The 24,097-nt window shown below is 41.2% G+C and overlaps 1 protein-coding gene across 2 annotated transcripts in view; it reads left to right on the forward strand.

The window, feature by feature from the left end:
- Nucleotides 1-19,521: 19,521 nt before the first annotated feature.
- The window catches only part of BICC1 (BicC family RNA binding protein 1), a 106,275-nt gene continuing 101,699 nt past the window's right edge, over nt 19,522-24,097 (forward strand). Inside the window, exon 1 of one of the 2 annotated variants that reach the window (XM_086752636.1) lies at nt 19,522-19,981. In XM_086752636.1, coding sequence (XP_086608762.1) covers nt 19,522-19,981 — 460 coding nt within the window. Of the gene's footprint in view, nt 19,982-21,004; nt 21,107-24,097 lie in introns of those variants that run through there. The other variant, XM_086752637.1, reaches the window with a different exon arrangement.

Genomic DNA, 24,097 nt, shown 5'->3' on the forward strand with positions numbered 1-24,097 from the left:
CTTTCCACTTCCTTCTGGGAGGCACAGGTCAAAACCAGCCTGGCAATACTCAGTAAGGTACTACATAGCACAGCTGAGGTGGTACCATTGTTGAGAAAAACATGGAACTTAAAGATAGAAGGTACCAGTGTGGGCTCCCATACTTTCTGTGGAGGCACAAGGAGCCTGGCGATGGCTTTAAACAAGTTAAACCCACTAAGAGCTTTGGGCATGATCTGTCTCTTCTAAGGCACAGACATAATAACTATGAAGTTTTCGGTTGGCTATTTGAGTGTATCTCTCAGAGGAGTGCAGAAAGGCAACTTTCCTGTCACGTCCCACGGGACAGTCTCACAGCTACAGCTGAGAAATGGCTAAGAAGCACAGCTAGCAACCTGACTGGCTTCCTAGGCCTCACTAATGAGGTAAGGAGGATTCGAGGCTGTTGAGAATGAGTGCCATCTGGTTGGAAAATTATTTAAAGTCAACATTTCTGCATGCAAATTACTGACAACATTATGATATACTAAGTACATCTGTAAGATGTACAGGTAGGAATCTGTAAGGCCTCCTCCTGCACTTATCTTCATTTTCATAAAACCCATGCTCCAAACAACTTTATATGGAGTTGCACAGTGGTATCTAGAGATATCAAGTCATCCATGCTTTAGCCACTACTAAGGAAGGGAACTAAAGCTCTCTCCACTCACTCAAGATTCCTTAACAAATCCATGCTTTCAAATCCCATTGAGCTTGTCTTGCAATAAGTTCACCGTGAGCAGGGACTAGAAAAAAATTGCCATAAAACACAACTCAGATGTTTCAGAAATGAAAAAAAGTACTAAGGAGACTGAGGAGAGTGGATGGGTCAAAGTTGAGTTCCCCATAATTTCAGGAATTAACAAAGCTACCTGCCAACAACATGCACAGCATTGCTGGCTCTCACTGTGTTTCCAGGATGCTTGCAATATTATGATAACAGTGGTGTGAGACAAGCAGAACTATTGCTACTCATTGCAGTGGTGCCAAGGGTTCATCTCCTAATGCTTCACCCACTGAACTCTAACTGGGGAGTTCATTCCTTCCTTCACCCTTTCCCATTCTTGATACATAGAAAGTAATTGCATGCATGAACTACATGGCTTAACAGTATCTCAGTGTCACGACTTGGGGCCAGTTTCATGGTTAAGCATTTGGAGTTGACAGTACCCATGACTGTTGATTGCCAGCTGCAGACTCCTGGAGGACCATAAAAGCAAGACCAGTTTCCTTACAGTGACAATCATGACGTCTCAGAATGCTTATTGTATTTGGTGGAAAGTTTTAAGTTGAAAAATTCTTTGGCTTTTTTTTTTTATATTTAAGAATCTTAACCAAAGAGGGAACCAATATTAAGCACTACTGTCAGTGACCAGTGCCTTTGAGGACAACAACAATCCACCCACAGAGAAGGATTCCTGTCTTTATCTACAGCTCAAAGAAGGCAACAATTTTGTTATTGGGTTGAGCTAAGAAAAAAAACCCAAAGATTTGTATTCAGGCAGTTAGTTTCTTAAGTGGGCCAAAACCTCTGGTTTTGTCCTGTGGAAGCCAGATTTCCACAAAGCACACAGTGCCAGTTTCTCAGCTCAGACTGAGAACCCACAAATTGGCTAGTCCATCAGAAGTGCTTTGCATATATTATCTCCTGTTGAGACCAAGTCTTTTAAAATCTATCCATAACTCAATGAAACCACAACAGTTACATCTGCAAACAATTTGGCCCATAATATTTTCCTCCCCAGTCATGCTTATGCAAAGGAAAAATGCTACTTTTATAGCAACTACTTTATTCATGTTAATCACATGTACTGATGCTGATGCTCAACTTTCTAGAGTACCTGGGAGAAAGATGCAAGGTGATTTTGTTTTGAATCCCAGAATAGAATTTCATTAGTCACTTCTAACCCCAAAATACAACTATCCTATTGTTAAAAAGCAGACAGTTTTACTTTGAAATTAAACTTCTCTAAAAGCAATATTAGAACTCCTATTAATGGAAATAGTTTCTTTGCAAGGTAGTTACTCTTGAATAAAGGACTCAGATGGAATCGGAAGGTGTTTCAGAACATGCAAAACACCTGTAAGTCTATAGTTCAAAACAAGACATTGGAAAAGTCAGCAGCAGCTCACGTTGTGCTGGGCACTGTAATTGTCCATTACTCTAGTCTGAACTGACCATTACATTATTTAATAGCCTTTTGAGTCTCAGAAATTGGCAGCAAACCTAATATTTTAGCTATTTGGATAAAACTGTTCCTCATTTCTAGGGTATTGCTGTTTATTTGCCTCAACTCTATTAATTCTATCTTAACCAGGTATTCAGAAAATGTGTGATAGCAGAATTGATCAGTCAAAACATACCGAACATTCTTTTCCAGAGGATTGAGAAATAATTCACTTAAGTAGTTCTTTTGCAACATCCTTTGGCTATATTGTCCCTCCCACTAGCTTCTTACAAGGATAAAGAATTACTTCTATTATTGTCTCACTGCAGTTCCTGTCTCTACAGACTTCAGCAAAATATTCACATATATTTTAACTTCATTTAGAACAGGAAGTTACCTCCCCTCTCCATAATAAAAGTTTCCCACCCACTCCCCATGATAAGTATGAAAAGCAAAGCACAAAGACATCCAGTGTTAAAACGATAAGCATGCTCATGCTCCACTGCTCAAGTGTATTTCAAGGTAAGCAAATGGAATAACAAAAATAATGGAAAGACCAAATCTTAAGTGCATGAGAGGAAAGAAACTATAAAGAATTACCTACAGCCTTCATGCAGAAAGGAGGAGATTGAGGTCTCTTAAGTGTTACTTGGGGCAGGTAAGGAGACAGGCTTCCAGGCTATAAACCATCTACAAGAACCTGACCTCCTCTGAGTGTCCAACCACACTCTGTAGAGTTTCTGGATCTGTTTTGACTTGCAGCCTCTTTCACCTTGTACTATCCCTCACCTGCTGCAGGGGGGACCTTTGCACATCCTTCAGCACACTGTCTGCCATGCTGAGTACATTCACCACCTGTGCAGATAGCACAACTGCTCTGAAACGCTCAGAGGCTATCAAGATGGTGCAAAGTGAGTGGCATTATTGCCATGCATCCATACTATGTTTTCCAACTTCAGAGAGCTATCTTCCTGCTTGCTAGAAGTCACACAAGACCAGCAAATTCCAGCACTGGGGCAAGAACACAGAAAAAAAAAAAAAACATTAAGGTACAAACCTGGAATCCCTGTTTGAATTTTCTATTCCCAATAGAATAAGGGTGAACAGCATATTGAGTTTTTCATTTGGCCTTAAACAAAATTGTGGGTTATTTTCAGAATGCAGCTTTAAGTTCTGGATGGTTTGGTTCAGGCTTGTATCCAAACCTTTTAGAAAACAGTTCAGTTAAAACAGTTAAAGGAAGTAGGATAGGGTTTACTGTACTTTTTCCTCTAACAGTGAAATGTTTTGACTGGAAGCAATTGAGTCAGGACCCATTTTTTTTTACTATATGTATATTCAGGCCACAGCACTGATCCTGATGGACCTAAGTGCAATAATAAACGTGGTGGGTGCCCATTGTTTATTTTCACTTTAAAGTAACTGAATAATTTTACCATTAGGTGGCACCAGAGAGTATTTTATCCTTCATACGAAAGACCAGGAACTGAAATCTGGAATAGTCTTAAAGCAGATGTAGCCACTAAATTTAAAAAAAAGTCATCTCTGTTATGCGTACGAGCACTTTAATTACTTGACTAGAAGAGGTAGCTTTACACAGCTCATCAAAATGCAAGTTACAGCTAAATCCATGATTTCTTTATTAGCAAGTTTTTTTTTCCTACTCATAATCACACACGAGAAGTTTCTAATGTCAAATTGCCATACAATTGCCATCTCATAACTGAGATGAATCACTTTGTAGTGTTTTATTTATCTTACTGAAAAGAGAAATATATCTCTGCCCAGACAATTCCAAATGTAGGCTATTAAAAAAGACCCTTTCAAGAGTCCCTGTGCATATCTGGTACAATTCCAGCTAGGTCTATGAATAATTTACCAGCTAATGAGCTCTTTTCTGTTTATGAAATAATACTCTTAAGAATTGTAAGGCAAGACATAAGCAGTAGCCATATGTTTCTTCTCAAATTCCAGCTAGACAAATGACCTGAAAATTGCTGTTGCTAGAACTTCTAAAACATATGGCAAAGTACAGGGAATTTGTTAACTTCTTGTGTCAGATCCAAGAGTTTCCAATTATCAACAAAAGATGGCATACCAACCCAATTACTCCTGATATATTCCAGTCAAGACAAATTCCAAGTAACCATAGCTGTGTGGGTGTATGTGGCTTGAACTAACAGAAATCACTGAAAGTTTAGTGTAAATAAAAAAAGAACTAGACCTTCTACATACCACATCCAGACAAACGTGTCCCAGTGTGCTGAATGTGCTTTCAACAGGAAGCAGAAATTTTTAGGCATTCTACCAAACTGATTTTAAGCCATCATAAACTATTAGAGGTACATTTATTTTCCAGCATTACTGAAAACTCCTTATTTATTTCATTTGTCAGAGTGGAAAAAACAAACATGTCTCTTACATAAGATCACAAAAATGTACCAAATCATCTTCAATTTTTTTTTTTAAATTATTAATTGCAGATTGCTTTTTAAAGCAACATCCTTGTAGTGCTGGATAAATACTAGGCTACAATCAACAGTCAGAGCACTGGTACATTGTCCGCATTACCGATACATCTGACTAATCAACTGCATCCAGTCACAGTTCTTACTCACAGGAGTACTTAGATTTGGACTCTGCAGACAGTGTGTTTTCATACGATGCCTTACCCAAAGAATCTCTAGGCATTCTACTTTACAGTGAGATGGAGAAATAATGATATATTCACAACAATGAACCAGACTGCAGAGAACCACTAAGGAAAAAAAAACATAAGGAACACATTTGTAAACTAAATATTTCATATTCATACTGTAAAATTTATTACATCATCTTAAGAGCTATATTAACTGTGCAGAATTATTCCCACTGTACTATGCCAGTGTGTCAATCCAGGTCAATGACAGTATATTCTTCATTAAGTATTTTTCTAGGTTAACATTTGTTTTAACCACACATTCATCCTGCAAGGAAGATAAAGGTCCACAGGTCACTTAGTGCTCCATTTACATTTTAATTCAGCACACTGAAAGCCACTGCTTCGGCCCTTTTTGTTTAATTTCCAACTACCACAACTGTTCTAAGGTTTAACCATGGGTGGTAGCAAAACTTATTAAATGACAATTATCCATAGGCAAGCCAATTACTGAAGTGCTTGCCTTCTGATCAGTCACAGTCCTGCAGTCACTTCTTAGACATAGGTCCTCTTGGGTCAAGTTGTGCAATCCTTACCAGAGCAGAACTCACTCACTACACTATAGACATCTGGCTTGGCCCTGGTGGGAGTACAGCCTAAATTCTGTGTGAACATCCCGAATGGGCCACTTGCTGAGGAAAAAATCCTGAAGCAAGTCATGGCACTGGTGAAGCAAGAGGAAAAAAAAAAAGCCTGAGAGCCTCCTCATCTTCCTCAAGATTTCCAGCCAGACATGCTGATCATGATGGAGAATGGTCCATTCCAACCAAAGTAAACGAAATTCATGGAAAGTGATCCCCAAATACTTAAAACAGACTAAACATAAGAATAATTGCATGTACAAAAGATGTTTTATTCAAGAGTCTAGAAATGTGATCTTTGCATAATGGCTCAGTTTTCACTTTCATGAAACTCATGATCACCAATATAACTAACCCCTTATTGTATTGGCTTTAAGAGTAAAAAAAATAGGTTTTTTTTTTTAAAACACAACTCTGGTCTAATTAATGTGTCATTAGGAAGAAAAAAAAAAAGCAAGGAGGTAAAAAAAAAAAAACCACATTTTTACCTGCCTAATCTTTAACTACAGTAGGAAGATTCAAAAAACCTCAAGTTCATTCTGAAATCGGCTACCTCCATGTTATCTGAGTGTATATGACTGATGTAGTCCTCCCAAACACAAGATTAAAACTAAACTGTTGTTCCTTATCAGAGCAAATAATATCTGGCACTGTTCATAGGAATTTCCAATATTAACCCACCTGTAAACTAAAGAAAACATTTTCTCATAGCTCAGGAATCACAGTGCCATGGCAGCTCATTTGTAAGACACAGGAATGTTGCTTGTGAAACTTAATCTGGTCTGAGCACATGGAGGTTTTTCAATGATTAGCTATTGTTTTATCAGCTCCATGATGCAAAAAAAAAAAAAAAAAAAACAAAAAACCCAAGTTTTCACCAGAATGTTAATAGTATCTAACTGGCAATGCTTCCTCACCACTAGAATAAATATTAGCAGTCAATAGGTTTTCCTAAGCATCCTTATACACTTTTTTTCCTACTTAAATGTGGAAAAAGTATTCAGAAGACTGTGCCATGAATCAGAATACCTAGTTTAAAGTCAGCAACAATCCACCTGCCAAAACACTAGTCCTCACTGCACAATATGCTCCACTTGTCAAACCAGGGCTCTCTGACTTGCATATAGCAACAGCCAAATACATATTTGTATCTCCTCCTTTTCATGCTATTAATTTTATTGGGGACTGTACTTTCTCCTTGGAGCACACTGTCTCACATGCCATAGCTTAAAGTATGTGACTCCATTCCAGCAATACACTTACACAAATTCAGTCACATAAAAAAGCCTATTGTTTTTGGTGAACCTATCTGTACATGTAAAGGCAAGCTTAAGCACCACAGTGAGTGGTGACCTTTCTTTGTAAGATTATATATTGTCTAGAATAATCTACCTCTCAATGTCAAGTAATGTATATGCAATCAACCAACTTCAGCTATTTCAGAATAGTTGTGTCCATTATTTTTTATGGTATTAGCCAAATATTGATATTGCAGTACCACAGAGCACCTACTACAGGTATCTGACTCCTGCTCAGCCTCCCTCCCAAGGGGCAGGATACCACAGGTGACTCTTGACTACTAGTCTCTGAAAGGGGATTCAAGAAGTCTATCCCTCTACATCAATGTTCAGAGTCACTGCAGTAACACCACATCCACCAGCAGATTATTTGACTGTTGTACTGTATTTCTGGACTGTTTCTATATATAAACAATTATGTACCTCATCTGCTCACACCTCAAGACCCACATGCCTTTTGCCACTCCAGCACTAGCCAATTTGTAACACAAAATGAGTTCAGGAAGGGTACAGATTAGTTAAGTGAGCTTCATTTAGCACACAGCATCTGTGCAGAAGCCCTTGTATTGCAGTATTACATCTCATTTATGAGAGCCCTCATCTCCCTGCTTTCTCACATCACTCTCTGAAGTTGTTCTGCTCCTCACTAACTCCACCAACTCTTTCCTGTGCATGATGGCTCTGTGGAATGGCACTGCTCGTTAGTTACAATCATTGCTGCACCTCTTCAGACTCATTTGGTTCAATGGTCTCAGTGGTTTTGTATTGGATATTAAAACATTTGTTTATCTTAAATATCCCAATAAAGTCAGATAAGACACACTCACCCCATTTTAGTATAAAATGCATAACATTCTCAGGGCAAAATGTGCAAAACTCCCACAACTATTTAAGTTAATAATTAAAAGGCCTTTCCCTAGGGTTAACCAAGGCAAGTTAGTGATTCATCTCATTTTAAAGTGCATGTACCAGGTCTAAAAAGGAATCAAAGACTTAAATTATTTTGCATTTCATCCATGCATAGCTCTATTATAACTGCATACATGCAATATACATCCAGAGAAGTAAAGTATTACTTCAGCAGTTGTGACAGAGTGCAGCAGGTCACATACCTTGAAAGTATCCAAGCCTCTCAGTGCCCCTCAGGTTGCTATAGAAGACATATCTGCATATCTGAAACTACTCTGGTGGCTGCACCAGTTCAAACACTATGGCATGCGCTTAAAATATAGGCTGACTCGTACATGTGAAAATACATTTGCAAAGTTACTTGTATTAGTGACTTTATACCTCCTGTATGGCTCGTGGAGACTTGTGACCAGTCGTTCTAGCTGGTCACTACTCCAAACAGTGCTTGAAAAGCAAATTTGATTTAATCCCAATATTGTTTGTGGCTCTGCAGAAAGACTAAACCACATGAGAAGGCTGCAAGTAGAAAAAGCAATTCCAGAGGGCACAGAAAGAAATAAGGTGCTTGATTCCTATTGTAAATTAATCTGAACTGATTGCCTAATTCCATCAGTTTCCTGATAATCCTTTTTTAAAAAAAGTGTACTCACCTACACCAACTAAATCCGGAAAGACAATAATCCCAGCAGTCTCCAGTTCAGCATTTTGGAAGTTACATCTGTCTCTTCTGCTGCCAGAAAATTGCTCAGCAGAAAAACATGAATATGGTGAGCCTTACAGAAGATGACTATTTACTTGATACCAGTCAATTGTAACGTGTAGGGGAAAGACTAGTTGCTGCCTCCATCAGACAATAAACAGTGCTTTCATGACAAACCTCTCTCTGTCCCCATGCCCCCATCTATAGAGATCAAAGCATTGTGCAGACCAAGAGAAAAGAAGCAGCTCCAGTTATCACAGCAGAGATGCTGTATTTCCCGAAGGCCATTTTCACTCCATGCAGGTGATACATCAGGGATCATCTTTAAAAAAAAAAAAACACAAAACACACACACACTGCAGTTCTCCGGAAATAAAGACATACAAAAGAAATACAAGAGTGTAGCATCAAACCCAAAACCAGGAAAAAGTGGTGATACTAGAACTAATTATTAATAAGTTACTTTTGAGCAATTATGACAAAGAATAGCCAGATTTGTCAAAAATATGTCAGTGTTTCAACTAGCAGATGTAGCTTATAGTAATAGTAAGATAAGCCTTTACCAAAGTTCCACATAATAACCTTATAAGTAAACTAGAAAACTGCAGTCCGGACTACATTTCTAGAATAAGAACAACTAGCAGTTTGAAATGCAAAATCAGAAAACACCCTCAGTATATTTCACAAAAGAAGAGGAAAATAGAATCATAGACTGAATCAAGGTGAAGTCAAAACCAGTCCCACAGTCCAAGCAGTGCCAGTTAGACCAGGTTGTTCATAGCCTTATCCAGTCAAGTTCTGGTACCTCCAAGGATTGAAACCCTACATTCTCCCTGTGCAATATCTGACCACCATTAAGGTGATCATGTTCTAAATAAAATCTGTTCAGAACTGTGTGCTAACCTGTGTCCACTACCTCCATCCCATCATCAGCTGACTGCTCTTCAAAAAAAAATAATTTTAAAAAAAGAATGGCTATCAACCAGGTAACCCTACTAACTGCAGCCACAGTAACACTGGAGATTGTGCTGAGGGCAATATCAATTGTTCCAGAAAAATGCCATTACATGAATTTGAGTTTTGAAATAAATATTACATTATGGCTTAAGCTATTTTTCAGATGAATTCTATGTCTACATATAATCTTCATCATTACAGTAGAGACCCAGCTTTGGCTTTACTATTTGTAGCTCAATCATGCAGTAAGATAGCAAGCATTCCTACATAATTAGTCTTGCTAGTAATGGTATTGAAAAGGATCCTTTTTTTTTGAAAGCAATACAAACATTAGCCCAGAAATCATCAAAACACAGGATTTTTTTTTTCCATGTAAGATATTAAAAATTGGCATATTAGCAAATTGAGAGTCAGGCATTTATTTGGCAAACTAAAGAACATGCATCATAATATTGCCAAAAAGTATTTGTTACACTAAGATATCTTGATCAAATCTTTATCTGCTACATGTGTAAATTCATTTACTCCAAGATATCTGTGTAAAAATGTCCAAGAGGAAAATGTATTCCTTCATGTCCACTGAAGTTCCTGGCCATTTACAGCCACTAACCTGATAAAACACTATTACAGACTTGTTTTAGGAATGTAATTCAGTCGTTTTAGTGCTTCCTGTCTCTGCCTCTGTGGGCTAGTAAACTTGACTTCAACAGTTTGGTTACATTAACCTAGCTTTTCTTGCCATTACTATGTTTTTCTTTCTTCTGAGTACTATGAGTCATTTCCTTAAATCTTTGCTGGTTTGGCTGCAGTCTTTAAGATAGCAGGAACTGCCAATGCTCCTCTTCCACTTCTGGTTTTAATTCCACTATGTGCTAGAACAATTGCTCTATTACATTGGTTTTATCTAAGGTATTTTTTGTTGAAATAATTAGATTTTTCACCTGATGTAAGTCATCCAAGCTTATCTGTCAGCATAGCTTCTTTGAAGCCATACAAGTTCAAAGTTGTTGAGGGTCTGGGCCCCGCGTCCTACCACTGTTCTGACAGAGCCCTTGCAGCTGACTAGCTGTTTCCCATGTGTTTAGAAACATGGCTGTACCACTGCATTCCTTTATTCCTCAGTTTAGACTGAAGGAGTAAATGAAAAGAAATCTTTATGCTTCAGTATGTGAAGTCTTCTCATGCATTTTGATGGCTCAGGTAGTCCTCTAGGTATTCCTTAACTCTGGGCAGGGTTAAATATACAAAAAAAAGGAACAAGAATATCAATAAATGAAGCCTTTGACCTCCCGAATGTGAATAATTGTTTTTAATCTATTTTCCTACGGGATCACACACAGAACTCATGCCAATTCTTAATAAATAAATACAGATGGAGAATACAGATTTCCTGATAGATACAACTCAATACATTAAGTCCAGAAGAGACCAGGCAAAGTGGTTCGCACCATCTTTGAACCACTTGGGCTCAAGACTGTTACCACTACTGAAATGGTTCTTGTTGCCAGTGGGCTTTAAAAAAAACTCCATACAAGATACCAGACAGTATTCCACAGTAAGTGTCTGCTTCACCAAAGTGTTACATAGGCAAGGAACAGAAAAAAAAAAAAAAAAAAAAAAAAGGATGACGGCTGAAACTGCCTCTGTATAAGGCCAATATACTGACAAATAGGGTACTGTGGCCTCTAATAACCTCCCCACTAGCACCAACAGGAAAGGAGCACATTTCTAGGACCACTGGAGCCAGCCATAGTTGCAAAGCCAGGCTTGCTCCTCCTCCTCCCCAGCCATTTAAGTCATAACTGCATTTGCCTCAGACAGAAACACATGGGAAAAAACAAAGGCTACTCTCTTCCCAGTCATGGCTCACATTTAATGTGCATTAACATAAAACTAGTTCTACCAAAAATTTAATCACAAAATAGCTCCTCACCCTTGGTAGGCCCAACATGCCCAAAAGAAAGAAATCTTCCCCTCTCTCATTGCTAAATCAAATATTAAAATCATCAAATTACACAGCATAAAACAAAGTATGATATGTGAAAAAGGGAAAAAAAAAGAAAAAGGACTGTTCCCATGCATCCTTACAAGGCAATTTATACAGCTTGGCTACTGCTTTATGCATACCTATGTTTAAAACTCAGAGAGGTATTATGCTGAATTTAAGACAACAGCTATACAAACTGGGAATAGAAAATACTGAGAAGCACTGTCTCCTAAGAACCCTGCCTGTTCTGAATTGCTATAGCAAAACTAAGCTTCTCTGGTGCAGTGCAGAAAAAAAGTTATGCAAGAGAAAGATTATTTCAACTATCAGTTTCCTTGCGCTGATGTTGAGGCAGTCTCCCTGCCTCTTACTGAGTACTTGCATGTCTTCTCATAAGTAGTTTTGTGCTCTCACAGCCAGTTATCTGTTCAAGTTCAGGGACCTTTTGTCTCTCTTCCTTTACCAGAGGTCATATATTTATTTTGTCTTTGCAAACAGAACAAGAAGTTCCTCAGGAATCATGCAAAACCAAAGGCATCAAAGCCACTAAGAGAGAAATAGAATTGAAAAAAAACTAAGAGAACATCTTTTCAAGAGTAGGGTTTTTTTCCCCCCTGCAGTTCTATGAACCAATGAAATACCAGGTCTGCTCAAGTCAAAAAGTTACTTTACATAAAATAAGTTTTTAAAAAATTCAGTTTCCAAAGGGAAAGGAAAGTAAAAATCTCTTTTTTTTTGTTTTGACTTTTCACTCCATATATTTTGTTCAGCTACTTATAGCCGCATGAATTTGACATCAGTGTTACCTTGGCAATAAGTTATTGGAAATTCTGAAATAGTTGAATTTGATACGGGAGGAATGAGTGACTACATAGAGTAAAGGGTACTGAAGAAACAGCTGCCTGGAGTTCAGATTGCAGCTCATGAGAATCTTTTTTTTCTCCTACCTAGAAAACCATGTCCATATCACCCTGTGTCACTGAAAAGCCTGCTATAAAACACAATATAGCTCCCCTAGCATCACCTCTAACGTTTCAGCCACAATGAAACATCTTAAGTTTGTAGTATTGACACTTACCCACTTGGGAGTTGGGCTCCTTTTCAGAAACCAAGAACAGCCAGCTGATAAATGGCATTCCTGTAACAGGAGGGAAGTTCCTACCAGGGAGCAGCAAGGGCTGGGCTGCTCCACAAGGCAGGACAAGCCAGGAGCACAGGACAACAGTGCCTCACCAATCCAGGTGCAATTTCACCCTGTCCCAACAGAGCAGGAAGAAGAGGGTGCTGGTAACAAGTCTAAGTCACAGGTCAATAACAAATTACCAAGATCCATCCAGGAAACCCATGCAGCAACATCAGAGACAAAACAAGAAACCAGCTACCTACACCACAAGTCTAACATCCAACCAAGCCAAAGACAAGAGAAGAGAGCAAGCTCCAGTAGAGCTCAATATAGGTGCAAATGCTCAGGGCCCAGCTTAAATGGAGCTCCTGGGCCCATGGGTAGAGGGTGTAGGTGGGGCCCCAGGTGAGGCTGGTCAGGGAAATTGAAGCCTATTAGTGCTCTCAGAGCCCTGACAGTGTGAGAGCGGGGCTACTGAGGACTGACAGATGAATCGTGTTGTGCAGAATAAAAGCAAGCATGTTTTAGTTGCTAGATCTATCTAGGTGTTTTTTACAGAATAGTGACTCACAAAGTGCAAGCAATTTTTTAGTAGTGCAATCAAGTATCAGACTTGTATGAGAAAAAAAAAAATAATTCCTCAAATCACATTTTTCTGTTTGATTTCTGGTAGATAACCAAAGCCTGATCTCAGCAGCTATTAGCCTTTATTACTGAAGTGGAAATGCATGAATTATACCAGCCATTTTAGACAATATCAAAGTCTTGAGTAATCAAGGGTGTCTGTGCAGTATAAAGGAGAATTTTTCTTCATTGAAAGACTATAATAAGAATTTAGTAAATTTTATTTGCCAATACAAATGGATTAATAGATCTTTAAGAATGTGTCATTGTTATATGCAGCGTTTCAGCTATGCAGGATGCTAAGAATGTATACTGCATGTACAAGTAATAGCAAAACAAAAATGATCAGAATATTATTAATAAAGAAAGTTGATCCATTTGGAATCTGACTCCAGAAAACACTTTCATATATATATCATTTTATTTCTAATTATTTAAGAATACAGAGGAAAAATGTTTAATTTTATATTTGTCTTTAAGTGAAGGATTAACTCCCCTGAGTGGTAAAGTTGTATCAGAAATTATTTTATATACCCTCTCCCTCTTTTCATAAAGACAATCTTTCCTGCCTGCCACTTCAAACCCATTTCAGTGAAACAGAAGGAATGTGAAATACCTAAAAATCACCTGTGAAGATTACAGTGGCAAAGGGGGAGTTTCAGAACAGGAATAATTTTCCACAATCCAGGAAGACTTTTTTCCAACAGCTTCTAAAGAAGAGAGAGAGAGAGACAGTCTCTCTTCCTCTTAAGTAAGAAAATAATATGGTCGCAAAATCCAGGATTTAGTATTTAGATTCTAATTTACTGAAAACATTACAAAACAACTTTTCCTAAGTTACAGATAAATAATGCAGTTCCTTTGACAGCAATGCAGGACATTACCTGACAGGACATGTTGATTCCCAGTGCAATGTTCATGTTCTCAGTCTTTTGGTTCTTTATAGTGCCATCTCCAACTACACTCGAATTCATGCTATTATTTATTATTATTTATTAACTTCTTTCCTTACAAATTAGGCAATATCAATATATTTCTTCTAATTCATAGTATGTAAATCTTTCTTTATAGTTGATTTCTAATTAGATTTAGAATGTTAATTTATTACTTTGTTTCTGAGAGCCAAAAGAGACAGGTTGCACTCTTGCCAGAAATTGCCGCTGCCATTTCCACGAGTGAAAATTCCTGGATTTCTGAGTCTCGTACATTTGTTTCTAATTCTCCTAACGTTTCAGCAAAGACAAAGTTCACAAAGTCTATCTCTATCCAGAGATTAAGATGTTTAACACGCATGGCTATAACAAATAACAGTGTACATAGAAGGTTATACAGCACATTGAACATTACCAAATGTTAACACCTTGTGTATGATCAGTCAGACTTTTGAGCCTAGACTTTTTTAGATCCTCAGGTTTTCCGTCAGGTTCACTAAGGCTATATTTATCCCTCTGCTCCTTCTCACAACCACTAATGGCTTGCTTTGAAATTCTTTGGTGATGGGAGAGGTACTAAAAAACTGTCAAATATAGTGACTGTCTTTAAAAAAGGCAGGAAAGGATGGAAGAAATTTTAGCCTAGTCAGTTTAACTTCAGCTCCCACAAATATTCTGGGGAAAAAAAAAAAAGCATCACATAAATTTGAACAGGTAACTGGAACAGGTGACTTAAGAAGATCTATACACAGAAGATCTATATACACCCTATCAGACTAATGTGCTGCTGTGATAAACCATGAATTTATGCAGATAGGGGAGTAGCAGCAGAGGCCGTGCTTCAGGACTTGAGCAGAGTTAAAGCCCTGTTTCCTGCAACATTCCCATAAAGTATAGCAAAAATTGCCAGTCGAAGACATAAAAATGGGTGAACAAGCATCTCCACACAGGATTGTTATGATTGTTACATTCAAAATGGAAGGATATGTCAAATAGGACTCTGATATTCTATTCTGGGCCCATATCTGTTCCGTGTTTCACTGATAATCTGGGTGAAGGAACTGAAAGTATGCTTCTCAGAGGCATAAAAAAATAAAAGAGCACAAGTACAGCATTAGTGCAAATAGATGTTAAAACATCAGGAAAACAATAAGAAAAACAGGATGAAATTCAGCAGGGACAAGACCAGGAGGCCATGCTGAGCAGGACTAATCAACACCACCAATACACGATGAGGAACAATTAGTTAGACAGTAGTTTTTCAGAAAAGGACCTAGGCATTATAGAACATCAACACAAGCTAGTAACATCACGCCACAGAAACAGGGTAAGCATGACACAGAGATGAATAAGCAGGAGTACAGTTTGTGAGACACCTGACGAGATCATGCAGTTCTGTCCAGCACTGGTAAGGCCTCAGCTGGGGGACGCCCTCCAGTTTTGTGCTTCGTATTCCAAGAAGGATATAGACTACTGTGGAAAAAGTTTGTTGGAGAGCAACAAGAAACGTAACCTCTGAGAATAGGCTGAAGGACTTAGGAGTGACTAGCTAAATGAAGAGAACACTTAAGGCCTGATCAATGCTTGATAAAAGCCTTCACAAGTGTTGAAGGTTGGTACAAAGAAGAAATATTCCATTACTTGTGTCTGTGCTGGACAGGACAAGAAGTAATGGCTTCAAGTTGCAGCAAGAATAATTCAAGTTACTTATTAAAGGGAAAAAAAGTACTGCTCGATGGTAAGTGAAGCACAGGAATTTCCCAGAGAGGTCATGGAGACCTCATCATTAGAAATTGTAAAGGAGCGGATAAACAAATATCTCTCAGGAATGAACTCAGCATAGCTAGGAGTTGAACTAGATGACCTCTTGAGATCTCTTTCAATCTTTTTTTATGGTCCCATGATTCAGTATAACTAAGAAGAGGTTTCAGAATCTCTCTGCTCTTATGGTTAGAAAAATAATTTATCTTGGGAATTTCTAGAGGTGGAAAAGCTTTTATAACAGCTGTGGATGACCTTTTATTTATTTTCTGGTGTGTCGTAAATGCACGGTACTTGAGTACATAGTAGGCCACATCACATTATTCTGAGAAATTGGAATTAATGGGGCCTACTTGGGGAATATGACACAACATCATGAAAGTCAAACGATTCTGGGCTCTTCTTCAAAATAAATGAATGCAATAAATAATGCCTTTCAAAACACCCCCAGCATTACTTTTCACCAGTAATAAACCTTTCCTGAACAATTAAAACAAAATTTAGCATTCTCCCTAGAACAACATTTCTAGATACCACAGATCACTTTTAAGGATTCTGTATGCCTCCTTCTCTTTCCCCACCCCTCACTTCATAGCTTTCTGAGCCGGTCTTTTTGCACATGGCTCCCACCACAGAAAAATATATATAACGACACTTTGCTTCAAAATGGTGTTGTGAAATAAATAAACTAGAGAATAATAAATAAATGCAAGATCTGGAATACAGATGGTGCTGTATTAATGGTAAGTTACATTGCAGCACTCTTCCATTTACAGAGAACCTCTACATCTTGCGCTCGTGGAGCACAGAGATAGCCAGCCATCAGCTCCGCACTTCGGCAGCAGCCCTAAGGCAGACCCGGAGCCGTCTAATGGTGCTCTTTGCATGGTGACTGTCACTTCTCGTCCACAGGTCCATGGGCAGACCCTCACTCTTCACAGGAGAGATCCTGTATCGCTCTAAATCTGGGGGTTCTATGCAGTCCCAAAGAGATGTGACTTATTACCGATCAACCGATTCATTAATCTCCTTTGAATTCATAGGACGTATTCCACCCCAACAACTATTATCCAACAGACTTTACATTATAGGTTGTGTGTGAGCATAAAACACGTTTATATTCAGTTATGTGTTTTCTGAGATTTGCAGATACTATGTGTGTGTGAGGTGAGGAAAAGAGACCAGGATGAAAAAAGAGGGAGAGAGTCTAGCAAAATAAATGGGGTATGCCAAAATGAGAAAGATCCTGTTATTTCTTTCTTTGATCAAGCTACTGGCCACAGAAAAATGGCCAACATAAATGATATATGCCAAAGTCAGCTTCAGCCGATGTTCTTGCTAGCCATTCAATCTTTTATCTGCCAACTTCCACCCATTTTCTCCAATTGTATCCACACTTAATATTATTTTAGCCATTAAAAATGTGGTTTTCTACTTAGTTCAAGTTTTCTGGGTTACAGACATTTTATTCTCCCACTGCAATACACTGGAAAAATAAAAAGCCATTTATGCAACAGAAGTAATACCCTACTGAATATATACTACCAATAATAACTCCTAATCACTAGAACTCTTTCTTTTTTTTGACCCTTTATATGAATTTAAAGAGGAAATCAAAGAGTTTACTTCTTATTTTCAGTCTAAAATCACACCATGAAAGGGTTCTTTTCAATGAATAAAAACTAAACTGTGTACATCATTACTTTTTAAGAGATCTTTGATTTACTATATTGTTTACATGGCTGCTGAAAAAAAAATACTGCTGAGTTTAACCACAGCTAACTGATGAGAAAGAAGGTTTCTGTGGCTATATTGCAGGAATTGATAAAATGCAAGGAAAGAGACCTCCTACATTGAGAATCTCTGACTGTAAATCTCAGTAGTTTATGAGTGGAAAATACCCAAATAATTGTTTTGCTCAGAGGTGCTAAGCACCTGTACCTGCTGCGGACTGTAATTGGCGCTGTCAACACTCAACTTCTGAACATTTGGATCATGTAACTCACCAGTCCTGGTGTCTAGAAGACAGACAACTCCAGCTGGTGCTGATCTGGGGTGAGGCAGCAGACTTTGCTGAATTTCAGGTTGGTTTGATATGGACAATGTTCACTTTCCCATCTGAAAAAAAAAAAAAAGGCAGTCAATAACTGTAAACTTCTGAACTGAGAAGAAAAAAACTTTCAGTCTGTCCTCAGACTGCCCTGCACATCTGAAGTGTTATCAGGCCACAAGAAAACTATTAAGAGAAATGGAGACTGTGCTGTTTTCCTGACACGTATTCATATTTTGTTCTGTTAGTTTTGACTTCAGCTGTTTTATTTCCCACAGTCATGGGAAGTATCAGAGGATCTTGTGAGCATTGTGTTGCCTCCGAGCTACCGGCTAGGATCCACAGAGGCTGTGAGACCACCACGAAAATTAAATACTACAATTGAATACTAGATGTTTCCACTAAGAGTGCCTCCCTCCATGCACATGATGTTCAGTAGAAATGAAACCACGGGAGCTGTAGAATTCACACTGTCATAGCTCTAAGAGGGAAATACGTAAAGACTCAGTAAGTCAAAATCTCAACCTCTGACAAAATGACTGCATATTGCGACTGGACACAGCACAGTTCCCATCTACCTGGAGTATGGTCCTTCAAGCTGGTGTCAACTATGAGATGAGTAACCATCATCTAAGCCAGCTGTCATTTTTGTATTGCTTTCCAGCGTGCATACCACATCCCGGTAATTATGACCGCTGTAGTAAATACGCAGATGCATCGGCAGTGCTGCAGGTGAGGTGTGATGCTCTCAGGGTGGGATACCTTGTGGGATTCCAGGCACTGCGCTGCCGGAATGTCTTGTAGCAGGCTGCTTTTTCACTGGAAAACGGTGAATCATTGAAACAGGAAGCTTTGGTTGGAATAGGTGATGTGCAGCCTAACTTTTTTTTTTTGTCAGAAAGGATTTCTCAGATTCAGGAGAAATGAGCCGGCTGGCACCGGAGAGGCTCAGATAGGGGTGTGCATGCCTCACCCTCGCCTACGTGGTTTGGGCAGCAATCGGCCTCCCAGGCAGTGTGTCCGGCTGCAGGGACAGGGAAACAACACCGCTGCAACCGGACCAGTGTGGCTGGCTGCTCTACACCAGCGCATGCTTTGGGCTTACACCGTTTGTGAAGCGATACCAGTTGCGCCATGGCAAAATCCAGTGCGGCAGCTCAGGGCACCTCGGCTCTCCGAGGCGTCGTGCGGAAGAACCGCCGAGCCAGGGCCTTCTCCACCACGAGATCTGTCAGCCCCGCCAAGCGAACAGCATTGTTTCTCCTGCGCACACGGGCACGTTGCAGGGGAGGGGGATCGGTTTTAGGCGGGGGTATTGTTCAGAGCCCATTTTGCTGGGCCGCCGCCCGGCCTGTCGCGTCCCTCGCTCGGTACCGCACGATGGCTGCCGACCCTCCGTCAGGCGGCGGGGGCAGGAGGCCCGAGGGGGGCGGCGGGCAGCCCGGCACCCCACGCCCTGCTCCGGGCAACCGCTCACCTCACGGCGGGGCCTGCGCCCGGGGGCAGGGCGGCGGTGGCACCCCCATAGCCCCGCTGTCAGGGTCCCCGGCCCGGGCCGGCCCGCGGGCGGAGGCGTTGCCGTTGGGGGCGGCCTCTCCTCTCCCCTCCCCTTTCCCTCCCCTCTCTCCTCCCGCCGCGCCGCGCCACCGCCCCCTTCTCCCGGGCGGCCGCCGGGGATATCCCCGGCCCCTCCCCGGCGGGCCGGCGGCGGCCCAATGGAGGCGGAGATGTTGTGCGGGCTGCGGGCGGGCTGGGGGCGCCGCCGAGCCGCGGAGGCCACCGCCGGCCCGGGGCCGCGCACACTCGGCGGGGAGCCGGAGGCAGAGGCGGGCGCAGGCGGCGGCGCCGGGGCCGGGACTCTGGCAGGCGGCGGCTGGGATGAGGCAGGGGGGCGGCTGTGGGGGCAGATAGCGTCCCGCGGGGAGGCGGCCGAGTGGGGCTCGGAGCGGCGGCGGGGTCCGCCCGGCAGCGCCATGGCGGCTCAGTGCGACCCGCTGAGCGGGTACCTGCAGCAGCCGCTCTCCGACCCGGGCTCCAACAGCGAGCGCAGCACCGACTCCCCCGTGCCCGGCTCCGAGGAGGACTCGGCCGGCCCGCCGCGGCCCCTGCACAGCCCCGAGTGGGGCGAGGAGCGATTCCGGGTGGACAGGAAGAAACTGGAGGCCATGCTCCAAGGTGAGGGCGGGGAGAGGCGACGGCGGGTGCCGGGGCGGCGGACCGGCCCGGGAGGGGAGGGGGACGTGTCCCCGGCCCGCCGTGCCCGGCCGGGCCGGGGACCCTCCTGTCAGCCCCTCCGGCGCCGCTGAGAGGCGTCCGCTGGCCGGTCGGGCGCTGGCCGCGGCCCTGGGGCGGCGGGAGCCCGGCGGGCCGGTTCCGGGCTCCCGGGCGCCGTCGTGGCCTCTTTGGAGGAGGAGGCGGCTCCTTGTCTCCCCGTGCAGCGGAGCCGGGGCGTCGCGGCCCCTGTCCCGGCCTCGCCAGCCCCGAGTGTCAGGCGTCGCTTGGGGCCGGAGCCCACCCTCGCCCGGAGGTGGAGGTCTCCCAGAAATCCCGCTTCTGGAGACGTGACAGCCCGGCTCGGGCAGGGCGGCTGGGGCTCCCGGCTTTCGAGGAACAGCCGAGGCCGGGGACAGGGCCAGAGCTGCCTTGGGGCTCGCTTTGCCTTCGGCTCGCCTTATTTATTTATTTATTTATTTTATTTTCCTTGAGACGATGTATTTTGCCCCGGTGTGTTTTGTGTTGTCTTAACTCTCGGTGGAAGTTACGTAGGCAGATTTGGACCAAGTAGTGTAAGAGTAGTAGTTTCTGGTTTTGTTGCTAAACAGCAGATAAATGGATTTAAACCATTTGGGGATGTTGGTGAGTGGGGTTGTTCCCCTGGGCTGTTGGCTGCTCTGAAGAGCCGGTGAGAACGCGGGTGAGTTCCAGGTCCTAGGTTGTGAAATCTCAGGGCACGCTTGGATCAACAAGGCAAGGTGGTGATGGCTTGGAGGAGCATACTCTTTCCTCTGGAACCGCTGTTTTGTAAACTTTTAAGGTTTCACTCAACACTGTAACTGAAGTGCTTACGCACATTTTCAAAACAAATAAACCCCTGACAAATATTTCACTGTTGCTGGTGTATTTCACTCACTGACTGGAAGCCATAGGTGCTGGCTCCCTGAGCATTCCCTGCCATCAGAGGCTGCGGGATCCAGCAGAGGAACGGGAGTGGGTGAGTCGGGTCAGCCGCTGAAGAGCTGCGGTTTGACTTGGTGACTACAATGTTTGGAATTTCTTTAATTGAGAGTCTTTCTCCTGGGGGTGAGTTAATCTTTAATTGGTTAATACGTTAGTGCTAGTAGAGAAATCTCATTATGTAATGCGGTGAAGAGGAAGGAATTTGGAGAAACAGAAGTCTCACGATCAGCAACAACTATTTATAAAGATGTGCTCATCGAAAGTGTCTTAGAACCAAAACTACGTGGATATTGCAGATAAAAAGTATTTTTATGTATGAAGTGTTAGCAAAAAGGGTCAAAAGTTACCAAGTGCTATAAGAAGTTTGAAGGTTGCCCTAACGTTTTCCTTTCGTAGCAAAATAAATTTCCATTATCTCATCCCACACACAGTCCTTCTACTGCCTGAGGTAGTAAGCATGTGAGGGTAAACAAAGCTTCTAAGTGGAATCCAAATATGTATAGGTTGTGTCATCCAACAGTAGCCGGTGTCAAACGTGAGAGGTTTTTTTGTTTGCTCCTTTTAAAATTGTTTTGGTTTTTTTTCTTCTTATCCTTGTAGGAGTGTACCCAGAAGTGTATGATTGATACAGTGCAGGGAATAAGGGCAAACAGAATGCTGCCTGCTTTTTGATGAGAGGTTGCTCTGTGTCCAGTCTAGAAGACATATTTTTCAGGTGATGGTTTGAGGAGTTTGCATCAGATAGTTATGCTTTTTTGTAAAGAAAAACATGTGTTGGACTCCCTAATAAGTGATTTTGTGTGAAAACCTGAACTTCCTGGCTTATTGGTAATGAAAAACTACTTACGAGGAAACACGAGGCAGACGTAATAGTTCTTTCTGTCAGAAAATTGTGAACTGTTTAACAGTATTGCTTTCATTCAGTTTCTTCTCTGTACTTTATGAGTTTTTATCTCACCTCTTGACTTCCTGCGAGGTAAATTTTACTTATCCTTTTCTTGTAGGAGAATACTTCAAGCACTGAGCAGCTCTGCCAGGTTATCATAAAGAGCATCATGAAGCCAGATCTGTAACTGGTACCTGGAAATTCAGAATCTGATTACAAGCCAAAGTTGATTTTAGTTTTTAACCTTTTCCCTCCGTCCCTTCTTTTTTTCTTTTGTTTCCACTTTTCAGAGTGGAAACTTTGACTCACCCTAGTAGGGAAGGAACAATGGAAAATAAGCAGTGTGCCATCTCCAGAAACTAACTGTTAGACAATTCATAGGGTCATGTTTCTTGTGGTTTCTAATACCAGATTCTTCACTGGAAGTTCTTAAAATATGCAGAAATTGCTTGTGGGAGGAAAACATCTTTGTAAACTAAGTGGTGATTACCATATTTCTGATTTCCAAAAGTTATCCGATCTTTTGATTGTTTTTGTATCAACTTGAATTAAAAAAAAAATAAATACAGCTTGTTGTTCATATTAGATGCTTAAAGGCTCTTCTTTAGCTTTTACCAGCTGCTAGAGAGCATGTTTACAATTGTTAAAGTCAGTTTTTAAGTGATTTAAGAACCTATAATGTCTTCCAGTGTTCACCATAGCTGTCTTATATTATGGGGAAGTGAGAATGTGTCATATTTAGTTCAGTTGTCTTTAAAGCCAAGTTTGAAACAGCATCTGTTGAAGAAACCTGTCAGGAAATGTTCTCATTCTTGCTTGAAGATCCCTTATTTTTTTGCTAGTCAACATCTGTTGTTTACTGTACTAATGATGAAATGTAAAAAAACAATCAGGAGTAGAAAGAATATGAAGAAGTTCAGTGTTTGGCTTTGTGCTTCTGTTACATTCCGTGATTGCGTTGCTGAATTTTATGTGTATTTCTGCCATGGTTATTTTCATCTTTGCTGCACTTGATATTTTGTGAATAGTTTCCTGAGGGACAATGCTGACTTCAGTGAGACTTGCCTGGGCATAGCAGGCTGCATAGGTCGTAGAGGGGACTGGGGTATCTTACTCTCAGATACAGAGCCCACAACTGGAGTAAGTGCTGTAGCAAGACACTGCGTAGCTCTCTCTGGAAAAAAAGAGGTGATGTGGATAGCTTGCTACCAGTTGCAGCTGAAGCAGAAACCAAATTTGAATTGAGATGTCAGAAAATCTTGACAGAACACTGGAACAGGTTGCCCAGAAAGGTGGTGGAGGCCCCATCCCTGGAAACGTTCAAGGCCAGGCTGGATGAGGCTCTGAGTAACCTGATCTAGTCGGGGATGTCCCTGCTCCTTGCAGGGGGGTTGGACTAGATGACCTTTGAAGGTCCCTTCCAATCCTAACCATTCTATGATCTGGCGGTGCTTCTGGTACTTTTTTTTCCAGTTTTGGTATTTCTGATGTTTCCAAGTTTGGTTCTGAATAGCCTTAAGGTAAATGTGTTAAATGAAAGTTAGAGGGAGTTTCTCCAAGAGCTTTGCTTTTTCTGTTTAGAATATCAGAAAATGCAAAAGCTGTGGTACAAAACTTGAACATAAGAGTAACTTTCTCTTGTTGTGTCCAACTACTTTGTATGACTTCTGTTATTTGATCGTAAGTGAGTGGAATGATGTTCTATAAACAAATCTCAGACGTTATAGTGGGGCGTTAGCTATCTTGTACTGCATGTCTTCATCAGAGTTTGGTGAAGAAGAGCTCTTTAGAATACTTTTTTTAATTCCCCCCCCCCCCCGGAATCAAATTTGAGTAAAATGGATTATCTAGTGTTTTCAGCAGTGACAGAAGATGATATTTCATAGTTAAGCTATTAATGCTCAGGTGACTTAATAGTGTGGAATGATTTACTTTTAATGCCTGTTGGAGTGACTATTGCCATAGCAGCTGAGTATTATTACAAAAATGCAAACCACTAATCTTCGAAAAACTGTCCAAAAAGTAGAATCTAACAGCTAATATCACAGCAATCAGTAGACGTAGACAAGTTGGCAGTGAACCCTAAAGAAAACAAACAAAATGGCTGAAGAAAAAGAAGCAACATTTATCTTGCGTAGTGTGCCTTATTCTTGGCTACAAAGTGTTATGCACGTCTTGCATTTCAGATAACCCTTTTTTTTCAAATCTTGTGTTCGATAACAGACCTT

This window comes from Chlamydotis macqueenii, chromosome 7 (assembly GCF_036417535.1).
Source record: "Chlamydotis macqueenii isolate bChlMac1 chromosome 7, bChlMac1.mat, whole genome shotgun sequence".
NCBI classification, from domain to species: domain Eukaryota; kingdom Metazoa; phylum Chordata; class Aves; order Otidiformes; family Otididae; genus Chlamydotis; species Chlamydotis macqueenii.